The sequence below is a fragment of the Rhyacophila brunnea genome, unplaced genomic scaffold (assembly GCF_057557595.1).
Source record: "Rhyacophila brunnea isolate RB1 unplaced genomic scaffold, BYU_Rbru_1.0 scaffold_14, whole genome shotgun sequence".
Lineage (NCBI taxonomy): Eukaryota > Metazoa > Arthropoda > Insecta > Trichoptera > Rhyacophilidae > Rhyacophila > Rhyacophila brunnea.
The window spans coordinates 31,775,711-31,788,498 of record NW_028232796.1 but is presented as its reverse complement, the minus strand read 5'-3'; the positions used below and the strand labels follow the sequence as shown (position 1 = coordinate 31,788,498).

The 12,788-nt window shown below is 29.9% G+C and overlaps 1 protein-coding gene across 1 annotated transcript in view; it reads right to left on the bottom strand.

Moving 5' to 3' along the window:
* Positions 1 to 4,547: 4,547 nt before the first annotated feature.
* LOC147075863 (uncharacterized) overlaps positions 4,548 to 12,788 on the bottom strand; it is a 67,945-nt gene continuing 59,704 nt past the window's right edge. The window contains exon 7 of the mRNA XM_085942192.1: positions 4,548 to 5,542. Within this exon, the coding sequence (XP_085798318.1) occupies positions 5,433 to 5,542 (110 nt within the window). The 3' untranslated portion in view covers positions 4,548 to 5,432. The remainder of the gene's footprint in view (positions 5,543 to 12,788) is intronic.

Below are 12,788 nucleotides of genomic sequence, written 5' to 3'. Positions count from 1 at the left end.
AGTGAATTGAGGTCAACAAATACGGGAAAGCTAATTTCTCCATTATACAATATGATACAATTATAAAAAATCAGATATTGTAATCCAATGTTGTTTGGACAGGATCATTCACATAAATATGTAAAAGTATAATATGGTCCCAATACTGCCCTTCTAAGGAAGGAGACAGTAACTGATTCTCACACACTTTCGAGATGAATGACATAATGTGTTTTTTTTTCAAACTTTAGTACTGTGAATTAATAAAAAACGGTGATAATTTTATTTATATGATGTTAAAATACAAATAAAGTAATAATAAACAAGCAGTAACTGCAATAAATAGATGCAATTACTGGCTTTTTGCTATGAAATTTGTATTAATTTAGCAGATGTCCATTTTTTCAATAAGGATTTTAACGGTATTTTAGTAATAATACTGATTTTAAAGTGAACGAAATACATAGCTTTCAAAATTACCTAACGGATGGTATCCATAACTCAAAATAGGTACTTAAGGGCGGACGTGCTCAGCGTGGGTCAAAATGGAGCTTTTTTTCTATGTTCAAAGCATGATCCTGGACATATCTTAAATGTTGTAGATAATCTATTTATATAATTTTGAAGCCTTATTATTCTTCATATTTATTTTAAGCATTTGATGACTGCATAAAGTATTTTTATTACATAAAATAGTATTCTTTTAAACCTCTCGCTCTAATGTTTTAGAATATAGTCATATTTCAGTACATAGCTGTGCAGTGGTGTTAAGATTTTTTACATTTATTAATTTTTAAACGCATTTATAAAATCATAAGTATAATTTATGATGAGTTAATTTTAGTAAAATATTTACGATAAAAAATTATATTGATAATCTCTGTGATCCCAAATTTGACAAGAATTAAGCATTTTATTATTCAAACAATGAGCAAAATTAACACATTTGAATATAGTTCTAAAGATACTCATTATAAGCTATGTCTTTGACCATTCAAGTGTGATAAACATCCTACGAATAATGGTTGCTTTATAATAATTATTGACATAAGAATAAGGTAGTGTTTTTTTGAAATACGGCATTTCTTTTAGCATTCCTCAGTGGTTAAACTAAAACATACGGCCGTAGCCAAAAATTGACAAACTATAATTGAATTAGGTAGTAAAATGATGTTAACGCGCGTGTTTGAACATGTTCCATTTAAAAAAAAAGATTTTTTTTTCGGTTAGGAACATGTTCAAACACGCGCGTTAACATGATCTTACTGCCTACTTTAATTTTAGTTTGTCAATTTATGGCTACGGCCGTATGTTGTAGCTTAACTACTGGGGGATGACAAAAGAAATGGCGTATTTTAAAAAAACACTACCTTATTCTTAGGGCAATAATTAATATAAAGCAATCATTATTCGTTGGATTTTTATCACACTTAAGTGGTCAAAGACATAGCTTATAATAAATATCTTTAGAGTTATCTTCAAATGTGTTAATATTGCCAAATTTTTTAATAATAAAATGCCTAATTCTTGTCAAATTTGGGATCACAGAGATTATCAATATATTTTTTTATCGTAAATATTTTACTAAAATCATCTCGTCATAAATTATACTAATGGTTTTATAAATGCGTTTAAAAATTAATAAATGTGAAAAATTCTAACATCACTGCACAGTTATGTACTGAAATATGAGACTATATTCTAAAACATTAGAGCGAGAGGTTTAAGAGAATACTATTTTATGTTATAAAAATACTTTATGCAGTCATCAAATATGTTTAATCCTTTCTATGCCGCAATTAGTTAATTGATAGTAATTAAGATAAGAATTGGTGTAATTAGGGCGTCCAAAGACGCTTTGGGCACTTAACCGGTTAAAATAAATATAAAGGATAATAAGGCTTCAAAATTATATAAATAGATTATCTACAACGTTTAAGATATGTCCAGGATCATGCTTTGAAAATAGAACAAAAGCTCCATTTTGACCTACGCTGAGCATGTCCCCCCATAATAATATGTAACAATAATCACATACAGAGGAGAGAGGAATTTAAATTAGAACAAACAAATAAAATAAGCAAGCGAGTCATAATGTAATGAAAAAATAATAATAGACAGTCGGTATTTAAAAAAAAATCAAAACTATTTCAAACATAGGTATATTATACAAAACAAAACAGTGCACGTGTAGCCGCGTCTTTATTAAACATCAAAATATCTTGTCAAAACCATTCGATAAATAGATTTGAATTTCGAGTTCTCGACGAATACCAAAAGGCTGCAAAATTCACCAGTGAATGAGATTTAAATTCATACAGTCAATGCTTTTTCAATTTCGGATATTTATATTGCGTTTTCTCAGATGTCACTCAAATGTTACAAATAGCCTTGAAAATCATTGCTGGGTATTATAATATTATATAAACCACAACAATAAAGAAATCCACTATTTTAACAACCACAATTGGTAAAAAATGGACCGTGTGGTATTTAAACACATCTACGATTAATGGAAATTCATTCTAATTAATACATTTTCCGAAGTCAAATGGTAAATTTTATAATTAAATAAAGGAGAGATGATTTAATTAAAAGCCCCCACACATTGAGGTGCATGTCGCGGACTGTTACGTGAACTCACGGAGATAAAAATGTCTATGGCTTCATCATTTTGCAGAATATTTTGAACATGCACCATCTCGAAAATTCACTGAATAATGACACTGATGAAGAGTCCCTACTATAATGTATTAGTAATTTGAATTATTATTAATTATTCATACTAATTTCAGTTAATTTGACCATTTTCTACGTGTGCCTACGTTAAAATACACGATGCATGATATTCATAGATAATAGAACACAGTCTGCAGACTATAGATAATAGACAACATTCTCATAGAAAATACATAGTGCCAACTGCTAAAAACAAAAAAATAACGTCAGTTTGACAGTTTTGACGTGACAGACGAAAGTGTTGGTATGTGGAATATGATAAAAACGTTCAATTGTCGTTCATTGAATCACGCAGGTGCTGATGCAGTGAAGTTCACGTGAAGTACGCTTATTCTTGGTTTAATGATTACGGCAAATTTTTCCAACTGACAATGTTCGTTTAAAGGTTAAATGTGCTACGGGATGGGAGATTTTAAACACCTTGAACAACGACATTACACACTTTTTTTCCCGTAGCGGCAGCCCGTGACAGCAGACGACAAGCACCGTGACATGCACCTCAATGTGGGTGGGCCTTAACAGTTCGGCCATCCGCTTACGTGATTACTCAAAAAATACGAGACTGAAACTCCAGTATATAGCTCATGTATTTCAATGGCAGCTCGCTCACGGCAAGACTGGAATCTCTCAGTTTCAAAACGTTTGCGACCGAAATCGATGAGACGCGACATGCTAGTCCCCCAGTATCTCAGTTTCAAGTCACCCATAAAACACATAAAACAGTGGTACCAATATCAGTAGATTCGATGAAAAATCTAATTTTTTTACCAAAATTTTTGGCACTGAACTGAACTGAACAAGAAATAACAAGCCAAGACGTCAAAAGTTACAGAAAGATGGGCGAACCGATTTTTAATTTAAAATATGTGGCAGGTATTGAGAATTACTCCCGCCTGTATATCACCTATCACAGGCTGCCAGAATATGTCCGTAACGATATTACGGAAAAAGCTAAGAATGAAGTAGGACAGACAATAATGGGTTTGACAGTTTGAGGTTATGAGATTATTAGGTTTCAGTATCGCCGTGTGCTAAGCATCAGTCACTGGCCGGTTTATGAGTTCCATCATCAATCAGTTCGTCAGATTTTAATTTCCCCATGAGCGAAAGACCTAAGGTTTAAGGTTCTGCATTATTAATTTTGAAAATAAAAATTAATGCTAAGGAAAATAGTGTAGACTTTCATGACAAATCTGTAGTGACACCTTAGCTGGTGAAGACTCAAAACCTTCAAAGAATAATCCGATTATCTTATTTTCACAAAAACTTATCTTAATCCACATTAGTATAATTTTGTATAAATACACAATCGCTAAAATCTACTCCTTTTCATATTAAAATAATATATCTACATTCTCTATTTAAAATTTCAAATTATATGCTGGAAAATTTTATTCATTTCACATATTAAAATGAGTGTTTATTATTTTATTTCTATAATACTAGAAAAGTTCATATCATATTTTCCACTACTGTCTACTAATTTAATTTAAAAAATCCTTGAAATATTTGAAATAATTTTGTTTTTCATCTTTATGGCGAAACAAATTCTATCTAGAAATACACTTACTTCAATATTCTCCTCTATTAATTACAACTAGTGGATTACTTCCACTTTTTTTAGATTCTGATTTTGCGTACAATATTCATATCATCAAATCTAATTTAATTTGTTACCTAAATAATATTAAACTGGAGGTTGATTGTAAAATCGGTTATTTTCATCAGTCACCATTTTTATCTATTTTTCAACAAACTTCGAACATGCTTTTTTAATAATAATAATAATAATAATTACTATATACTTTGAATTCGTTTTATTTCACCATTAAATTTGTTTTCAAATTAAGTTTGCAAGTAGAAGAAGAAGAAATATTTTTAAGCTTCATTTTTTTGTACGTCTGACTCTACAATATCAATTTAATATTATGAATGAGGCCAAACAGTTCTTAGTACCTATTCCTTCTGGCTTGTCAAATAAAATCTTAAAAATCAAAATTTATGTAATTTTTAATAAATTGAAATGTATTGAAAGACAAACAGTGCTGCAAGTTATTGCATTCATGCGGCATTGATTCACATAGCATTCGACAGCTGGCGTAATCAAGCAAATCCCGGACGCTAGCGAAAATAATATTTGTTATACTTTCTCGTATTCTACCCGTGATGTTTCCTTGACAACTTTATATTAAAAAAAAAAAACGCATATGGATCCGTCTGCGCTTACAATAATTAAATTTTCACAATTGAACAATTGAGTCGCTTAAAAAGAGTCATGCCTCACATTTTACAATTTTGTCATTTTTAGTTAAATATACCAAGTGATTATAAAGACATTAATATATATAAACAAAAATAGTTGTATCATGGAGTGCGGTGTATCTACAGCATTAGGAAGATAATATATATTTAAAAAAAAAACCATCTCAAGATTAAGATGTTTATGACAAATCAATCGTATATATAAATAATAAGTAATAGGTATATTACTTGTTTTAAAATTTAAACTTACGATTTAAAATAACAAAGAGCCTTAATTCTCTACAACTAAAATTGTTAGACTGAGATTTCTAAGAATAAAGAACATATATTACATTTCTTTTATATAGCTTTTTTACATACCAGAACAGTTAAGCACAAATGCTTTTAAAAGTTTTAGTTTTAACTACATTCTTAATAAAAACTGCTGTATAAAAAGTAAAAAAAATCACATGCTAATTTCGGGGTGAAATGCAAGGGTTTTGTTTGTAGAACAGCTTGAAGCCTCTGCCAGTTACGTTCCCGTTTGTGCGAAAAATAAAAACAATTGGTCCAGCGCTCAGTTCTGAAAAGAAAAAAAAATACAATGTAACTTTTCATGGATGAATAAACATGGAAAAATATTTAACCGGATATTTTACTTGATCAAATATGACGTCAGAACATTGAAACTTAACAATGCAGAAAATAATTAAACTGCATTTAGTAATTTATTATGTAAACTGATTTTTTTAAATAACTTACAGATTTAAAAAAAACATTTTCAAAACACTTGACAGTGTAGATTGGTGGTAATATGATAAATTAAATTGCTACCTACACTAAATATAATAAGATTATGTTTCTACATACGTGACTAGTTTTTTTTTATAAAAATTAATTAATTATTTACATTTATAGTTTAATTTTATATTCTTTTCATTTTTAACAATATATAACATGTGGTCGTTATCATTACATCTAAATGTGTGTGGGTGGTAATTTAAAAAGATAGCATTATAACGTAATAATACGGTTTATGATTTTTATGATATTAAAAATATATAAAAATAATGATGAAATATGAAAAAAACTATCGTCAAACTAATTAGGTATAATAAATCAACCCTACCGTGTGTCACCATCATAATATATTTTTTGCAAAAATATTGAGTAAATAAAAAGGATTTCAATTTATACACATTTTTATTTTTATAAAAAGCGATGTTTTTAAAACAGATATAAAAATATTAAAACTATGAATTAGTCAAAAATCTGTACAAAAAAAAATAGAAAACTTAATAAACTAAATTTTAATAATAAATATAACCATAAAATATAATGTAATAACAAGACGTGGTCCTGTCACAAATCCACATTTTATAACATTTTTTTACAATAATTGTAAGTTTATCTTTGATTTAAAAATATATTCTTCTTTTTATTGTTCTATATATATTATTTAATGATTAATACACTTGAAATTGTAAATTATCAAGAAAATGTCTCAAATTGCAAGCTTCATATTTTTCAGCTAGGCGCCTCAGCTGATATAAGCATCCCCCTTAACCACTTACTTACCGGAGAAACAACACTTGGGTCGGTAGGTAAGTTAAAATGGAAAGTGGAAATCTCACTTGGTTCAAAATTGTTTTCTAAGGTTTTTCAAAATTTTATATTTCCAATAAACATGCTAACCAATAAAATGAATTCACAATATTATAATATTATGTGCTTTAAAAACTGGGGGAGGGTAGTTTTTGTATTAGTATTTCTAAGGATAATATTAGGCAATACTCCAGTGTTCGAAGTATCATTAACTTGTAACTCTATAGATATTGAACATTCATACTATTTTCATAATATTCTTCAAGTACTCAAAACAACTGCAATATTATTTATTTATATCTCACTATATCTACTATTTCAATCGGCATAGTGATAGGAATACCAAAGTATTATCTGTATTAAAATGTCTGGTTTTCATCATCGTGAAAATAAATAGCAAGTAAAAATAAATGTTTTTTTTTATTGTGGATAATCCTGCTTTGATATCTCATTATTTTTTATATTGTCACATTAAACCCAGATTGAAATATTTTATCATGATGTTAACTATTGTAATAATAATAACTAGGCGAGACATATTATTTAACTGCCTGTTAGAATAATTCAGTGACGATTCTTTATGTCAGAAATTAAATATTTTTTCATTATTGAAAACATGTTCGAAGTTTGTATCATCACGTAGTTTGTTGCTAACTTCTAATCTACTTTTATTATATTATAACCAGTGATTTCCTACGACGTTATTCGTGTGAAAGATGGAAAGAAGTAATAGAAATACACAATGAAAAAAGATGATTTTTAAAAACATATCTCAGAAAAAAGAATATGTATTTTAAATCTACTCCGTAATAAATACTAAATGTTTAAAGCAATAAACAATACTAATTTGCTTCTCCTGTAAAGTTGGCGATGTATTTTCATAATAGTTTACCTCTGATATGGAGATTGTTCGATTTGTAAGCCTGTACTTTTCTACCCGCGCCATCATAATATTTACATGAAGTTTATTTTGATATATCGCCACCCGAAAGCAAGAGTGGGATAAGTAAAAAGTCCTACTTTCGAGTTAATTTAACTGTAATGTTTGCTTCATATGGAATATATTGCAATCGATTGGAATACTTGGTTAAATATAAGTTGTACGTATGCGGTACATCGTGGGACACTTATTCGTGCGCCGCAGTACGTGAACATATCGCCGCATTTTGTAAGATACCCACAATAATGTATTCTACGGTGAAATGTTCAACAAAGAAGTCGTCATTTGATTAAATGTTACACGAACTCATATTTCCCGTACTTCAGCGCACGAATAAGTGTCCTACGGTGAACTGTTTACGTACAAATTTCCGGATACGGAAATACTTATCTCAAATTTGTTTTTTTTTCACTTTATCTCACCGTTGCTTTCAGGTAGCGACATCGAGTACCTTTCAATCAAACAAGCATACAGACAGACACACCAATAATTATTTTATCAGTATACAATGACATACGAGTATTATTAAATGGACAACTCACTTCATATCGGCGCGCACGAGAAATTGTGCATGAAAATCATTCACAGATGTATAGGTATACGTCACGTGACCATATGACGTATCTATTTCCATTATGCGATACAAGCTTCGAGAATTAATAGTAATATAACCTTTATTGTAATGGCGTATTAGTGTCATTCGTTAGAAAGAGATTCTCGGTTACTTACAACTTCTCGAAGATTAGACGCAAATGAGTCCAACGCATCACAGGCGTCTGTCCAATGGTTTCTGCCATTCAATTGCATTGAATAAACATTCATCAATATCTTAAAATGGCATTTTATCAATAATAAATAATACTAACACATGAAAAATGATATCCCATCTTTCTTGGAGTGTTACGTAGATTTTTTTTTTACAATTTTTAACTAGGCACATTGGCATTTTGTAACACAATAATAACGGAAATGACAGTCAGAAATTTTGTATGGGCAGACCCAGCGGTATCACCAGACCGCTTGCAAGCAGAATGTTCATTTGAGCGTAGGATACCGATATTAAAATATGAATTTCGCCATCCGGCAGACCCTACACAAAGTGAGTGTCATTTTATTTTACAGATGCTTCGTGCATATTAATGTCATTGTTAGTATATAATATAATATTATATACATATTGTGGTACTATTACAATGAAAGTGGGTTAATGAAAACACATTATAAATAATAATCTATAATATTTATCGATGTTATAATGAAGGGTTATCAAATATCAGTACTAGGTATAGATTTTTAAATTGCCATAGGATCCATTTTAAGAGCCATAAGAAAATGGACTTCTTATGGCACTAGACGAAATATTCTTCATAAAAAGTTTCATTTGAAGACTTAAATAATGGGCGGACGTGCTCAGCGTGGGTCAAAATGGAGCTTTTTTCTATTTTCAAAGCATGATCCTGGGCATACCTTGAACGTTGTAGATAATCTATTTATACAATTTTGAAGCCTTATCCATTATATTTATTTTAAACATTTGATGACTGCATAAAGTATTTTTATTACATAAAATAGTATTCTTTTAAACCTCTCGCTCTAATGTTTTAGAATATAGTCCTATTTCAGTACATAAATGTGCAGTGGTGTTGAGATGTTTTACATTTTTTAATTTTTAAACGCATTTATATAACCATCAGTATAATTTATATCGACATTATTATAGTGAAATATTTACGATAAAAAAATATATTGATAATCTCTGTGATCCCAAATTTGACAAGAATTAGGCTATTATTAAAAAAATGGGCAAGATTAACACATTTAATGATAATTCTAAAGATATTAATTATAAGCTATGTTTTTAACCATTCAAGTGTGATAAACATCCTACGAATAATGATTGCTTTATAATAATTATTATTGACCTAAGAATAAGGTAGTGTTTTTTTGAAATACGCCATTTCTTTTGGCATTCCCCAGTGGTTAAGCTACAACATACGGCCGTAGCCATAAATTGACAAACTATAATTGAAGTAGGGAATAAAATGATGTTAATGCGCGTGTTTTAACATGTACCTAACCGATTTTTAACGGTTTTTTTAAGGTATGTCCAGGATCATTCTTTGAAAATAGAACAAAAGCTCCATTTTGACCTACGCTGAGCATGTCCCCCCTTAACACAAAAATTAAGGTGAATGACCATTTGGTGTGTCGAAATTTTGCTGATTGGGCTTTAGAGATACTTGAAATAGACCCATTATTATTTCATGAAAAAATTATTTAGCAATAAAGCTCATTTTGGTTAAATGGCTTCATAAATAATCACATTTGTCGTATTTTGAGTAATAAAAACCCACACGTTATTCTTGAAACGCCTTTACATACACAAAATCAACAGTTTAGTGAGGTTGTAATCTGGAGGTATAATTGGTCCTTATTTTTTTTTGAAAAAAAATGGCAATGTAGTTACTGTCAATGGAGAAAGCTTCAGAAACATGATTACTGATTTTTTGTGGCATGAATTAAATTATTTTGATCTGGACGATATGTGGTAATAAAATCAACCTATTGAGAGAAAAGTTCAATATTTATATATTTTATTTGATAACCGTATGTATATATATTATATTAAATTAACATTTATATTTATAAGTCTATAAGATTGTCTATTATTACTAATAAAGACTAGTTCGCCAAAATTTATATTTTTACCATACGCCAAAGAGCCCAAACCCGATTCTGTAAAGCATCACTAACTTCGTTGTAGTTATTTGCATTAGTTCGGGTAAATTTCGCCAAACCAACGGAATTTAGACCGGATCTTTTAATCCGTAACTATTATTCAATAGACATATACTATAGTATGTAGGCACACTATACGGGGTAAAGTTATGTTGTTAAAAAAGGGATATCTTCGATCGTTTTACACGAAACGTTTCGGATTTACGATGCAAAACATCCCACAGTGGTGATTCAATTCCATTGCATGAATACATCGGTTGAGTTCATCTGAATGGAAATCTCCCTTTGTACGATCGAGATTCGAGACCTTCGCATCATATTGTTACAACCACAAATAAATGCTCGAATAAATGCGTTCTATTTTATGTATTTCACTATATTATTTTCGTTAACATTTCTACTTCGTGACTGTAGATCGTAACGTCAGTAAATGATTTTGCTTCACATTTCTTAGTATTCGGTGACAAAGGGCTTTTGTCAAAAATTTATTTGTAGATCTCTTGATTTCCGTCTAATTGAAAATAACTTGTTTTTAATGCCTCTAACCTGCAACTTGACCAAATATCTCTCTTCTTTGTCATTCCCTTCATAGGTGAGGATCGTGACCACCTTGACATTCCGTCATCTTCTGTGTGACCGAAACTTTCTTTCCCTATCGATTTTTTGCTTCTCTCATGATATAGTGAATCATTCACTGAGTCGCTCCAGCGAGTTTCATGTGAATTTTACGTAAAAAAATTCACCGTGGTACAGTTAATCGTGATAAATCTATCGGAAAGAGATGACCGTATACTATACGGTCTCGAATTTTATTAGATTCATTATGAACATTAATTCAATTTTCATAACTGGTTTTGGCAAAATTCATAAACTCAAGAATGAAAACCTAACCTAACTTAACCTAACCTGACAAATATTCCAATATATGTGTTTGCTGCTAGCTTCCTGTAAAGTGTAAACCAACAAAAGCCGTGTTTTATTTAGACATGAATTTTATGTCAGTACTATACGACCCAAAGCGGTTGGGCTGTCTTTAATATACGGCCATGTAATATTTCCAATACAATATTTCACGTCAAACTGTGATACGGCAAATTGCATATTACGTAGAAGGTTCCGGACACGGCTCCAGCGTACCTACAGTAGGCTACCTAAAACTACCAGTCTCTCCAGATTATCCGGTACGCACAGAATACGTCTCAAATACATTGTTGATAGCCATTCTTTTAACTGTAGTCTGTGCATTTTTGTGGTAATTAAAATTCCACGATTATTTTTTTACCTTGCCATTTAATAATCATGAACAACAAATCGAAGAAAGTCTATTTATAATAGAGTGTTCACTAATGATTGCTTCGTTCATCCATTTAGCCATCCACGAAACTATCAAAATGTGCATCCTGCATCATTATTTTAAGTATATATAACATGTATCTTGCTTTTACCTTTACAGTTCATGTCACGAATGTACATAATATGTCAGGTAGGCTGTTAATATCCGACATAATTAGTGCATACTAAACTGTATAAAATTTGTCAGTCAAACTTATTTGTTTTCATTGAATTAAGAATATAATATTACAGATGAAATTTGTTAGTTTTTAAAATAAATTTAGTCCTGCCTAACCAAACCACAATCGATAAAAAATATTCTTATATCTATAAAATAGTTTTTGGCAATTATTTACGATGGCTAGGATTAGGCAGGGTATAATTGAATTTTAAAAACTAACAAACACAATATTTAGATTATATTCTGAGTTCAATGAAAACAAATACGTATGACTGACAAAGTTTAGTATGCTCTTAACAGCCTACCTCTACTGACATTATGTACATACACAAATTGGGAAAACAAGATATTATATTACTATACGACGTATTTTAGTTAATTTAGTAATGGTTTTGCTCTTCTGTATTAGTTGCAATTTTTTTTCACTTAGCGTTTTTTTTTCAATTTCAATTTCCTTGTTGTTAGTCTAGTATACATATATAAAAGATACACTATTATCCAATATGTATGTAACTGGCTTAACGATTAACTGAGTTAATCATGTATTCTTGACAGTTTCAGCTTTAACTATCTTTAGTTGACGATTAATTTATAGAAAGCGTAATTATATTATAATAGTCTAGGCTTTAGATTTAAAGTATAAATTAATATATAATTAACTATTTCTTTTATTCAACGAATAATTCAAAAGATTTAAGAATTTATCATTTTGATTATTATTATGGTTAAATACGACGGATGGGGCGCGTAAACCCGGGAGATACGGGGTTCGATTCTCCGTCGGGGTGACTTACTTTTTTCAAAAAAAAAGATTTTTTCTATTGGTTAAAGTATACTCTCTCAGAAAGTGTTTTTCAAAATTATATATGTTTTATAAATTAATATTTTATACGTTCAATATTTACAGGCTTGAAGTATATTAAATTTAATCTTTGTAATAATTAAGTGTAAATAATTATTGTACCTAGTACCTATTGACATAACTTATAGACGGTACTTGCCGTTAGCCAGATTTATTTGTAATTTTTTCAT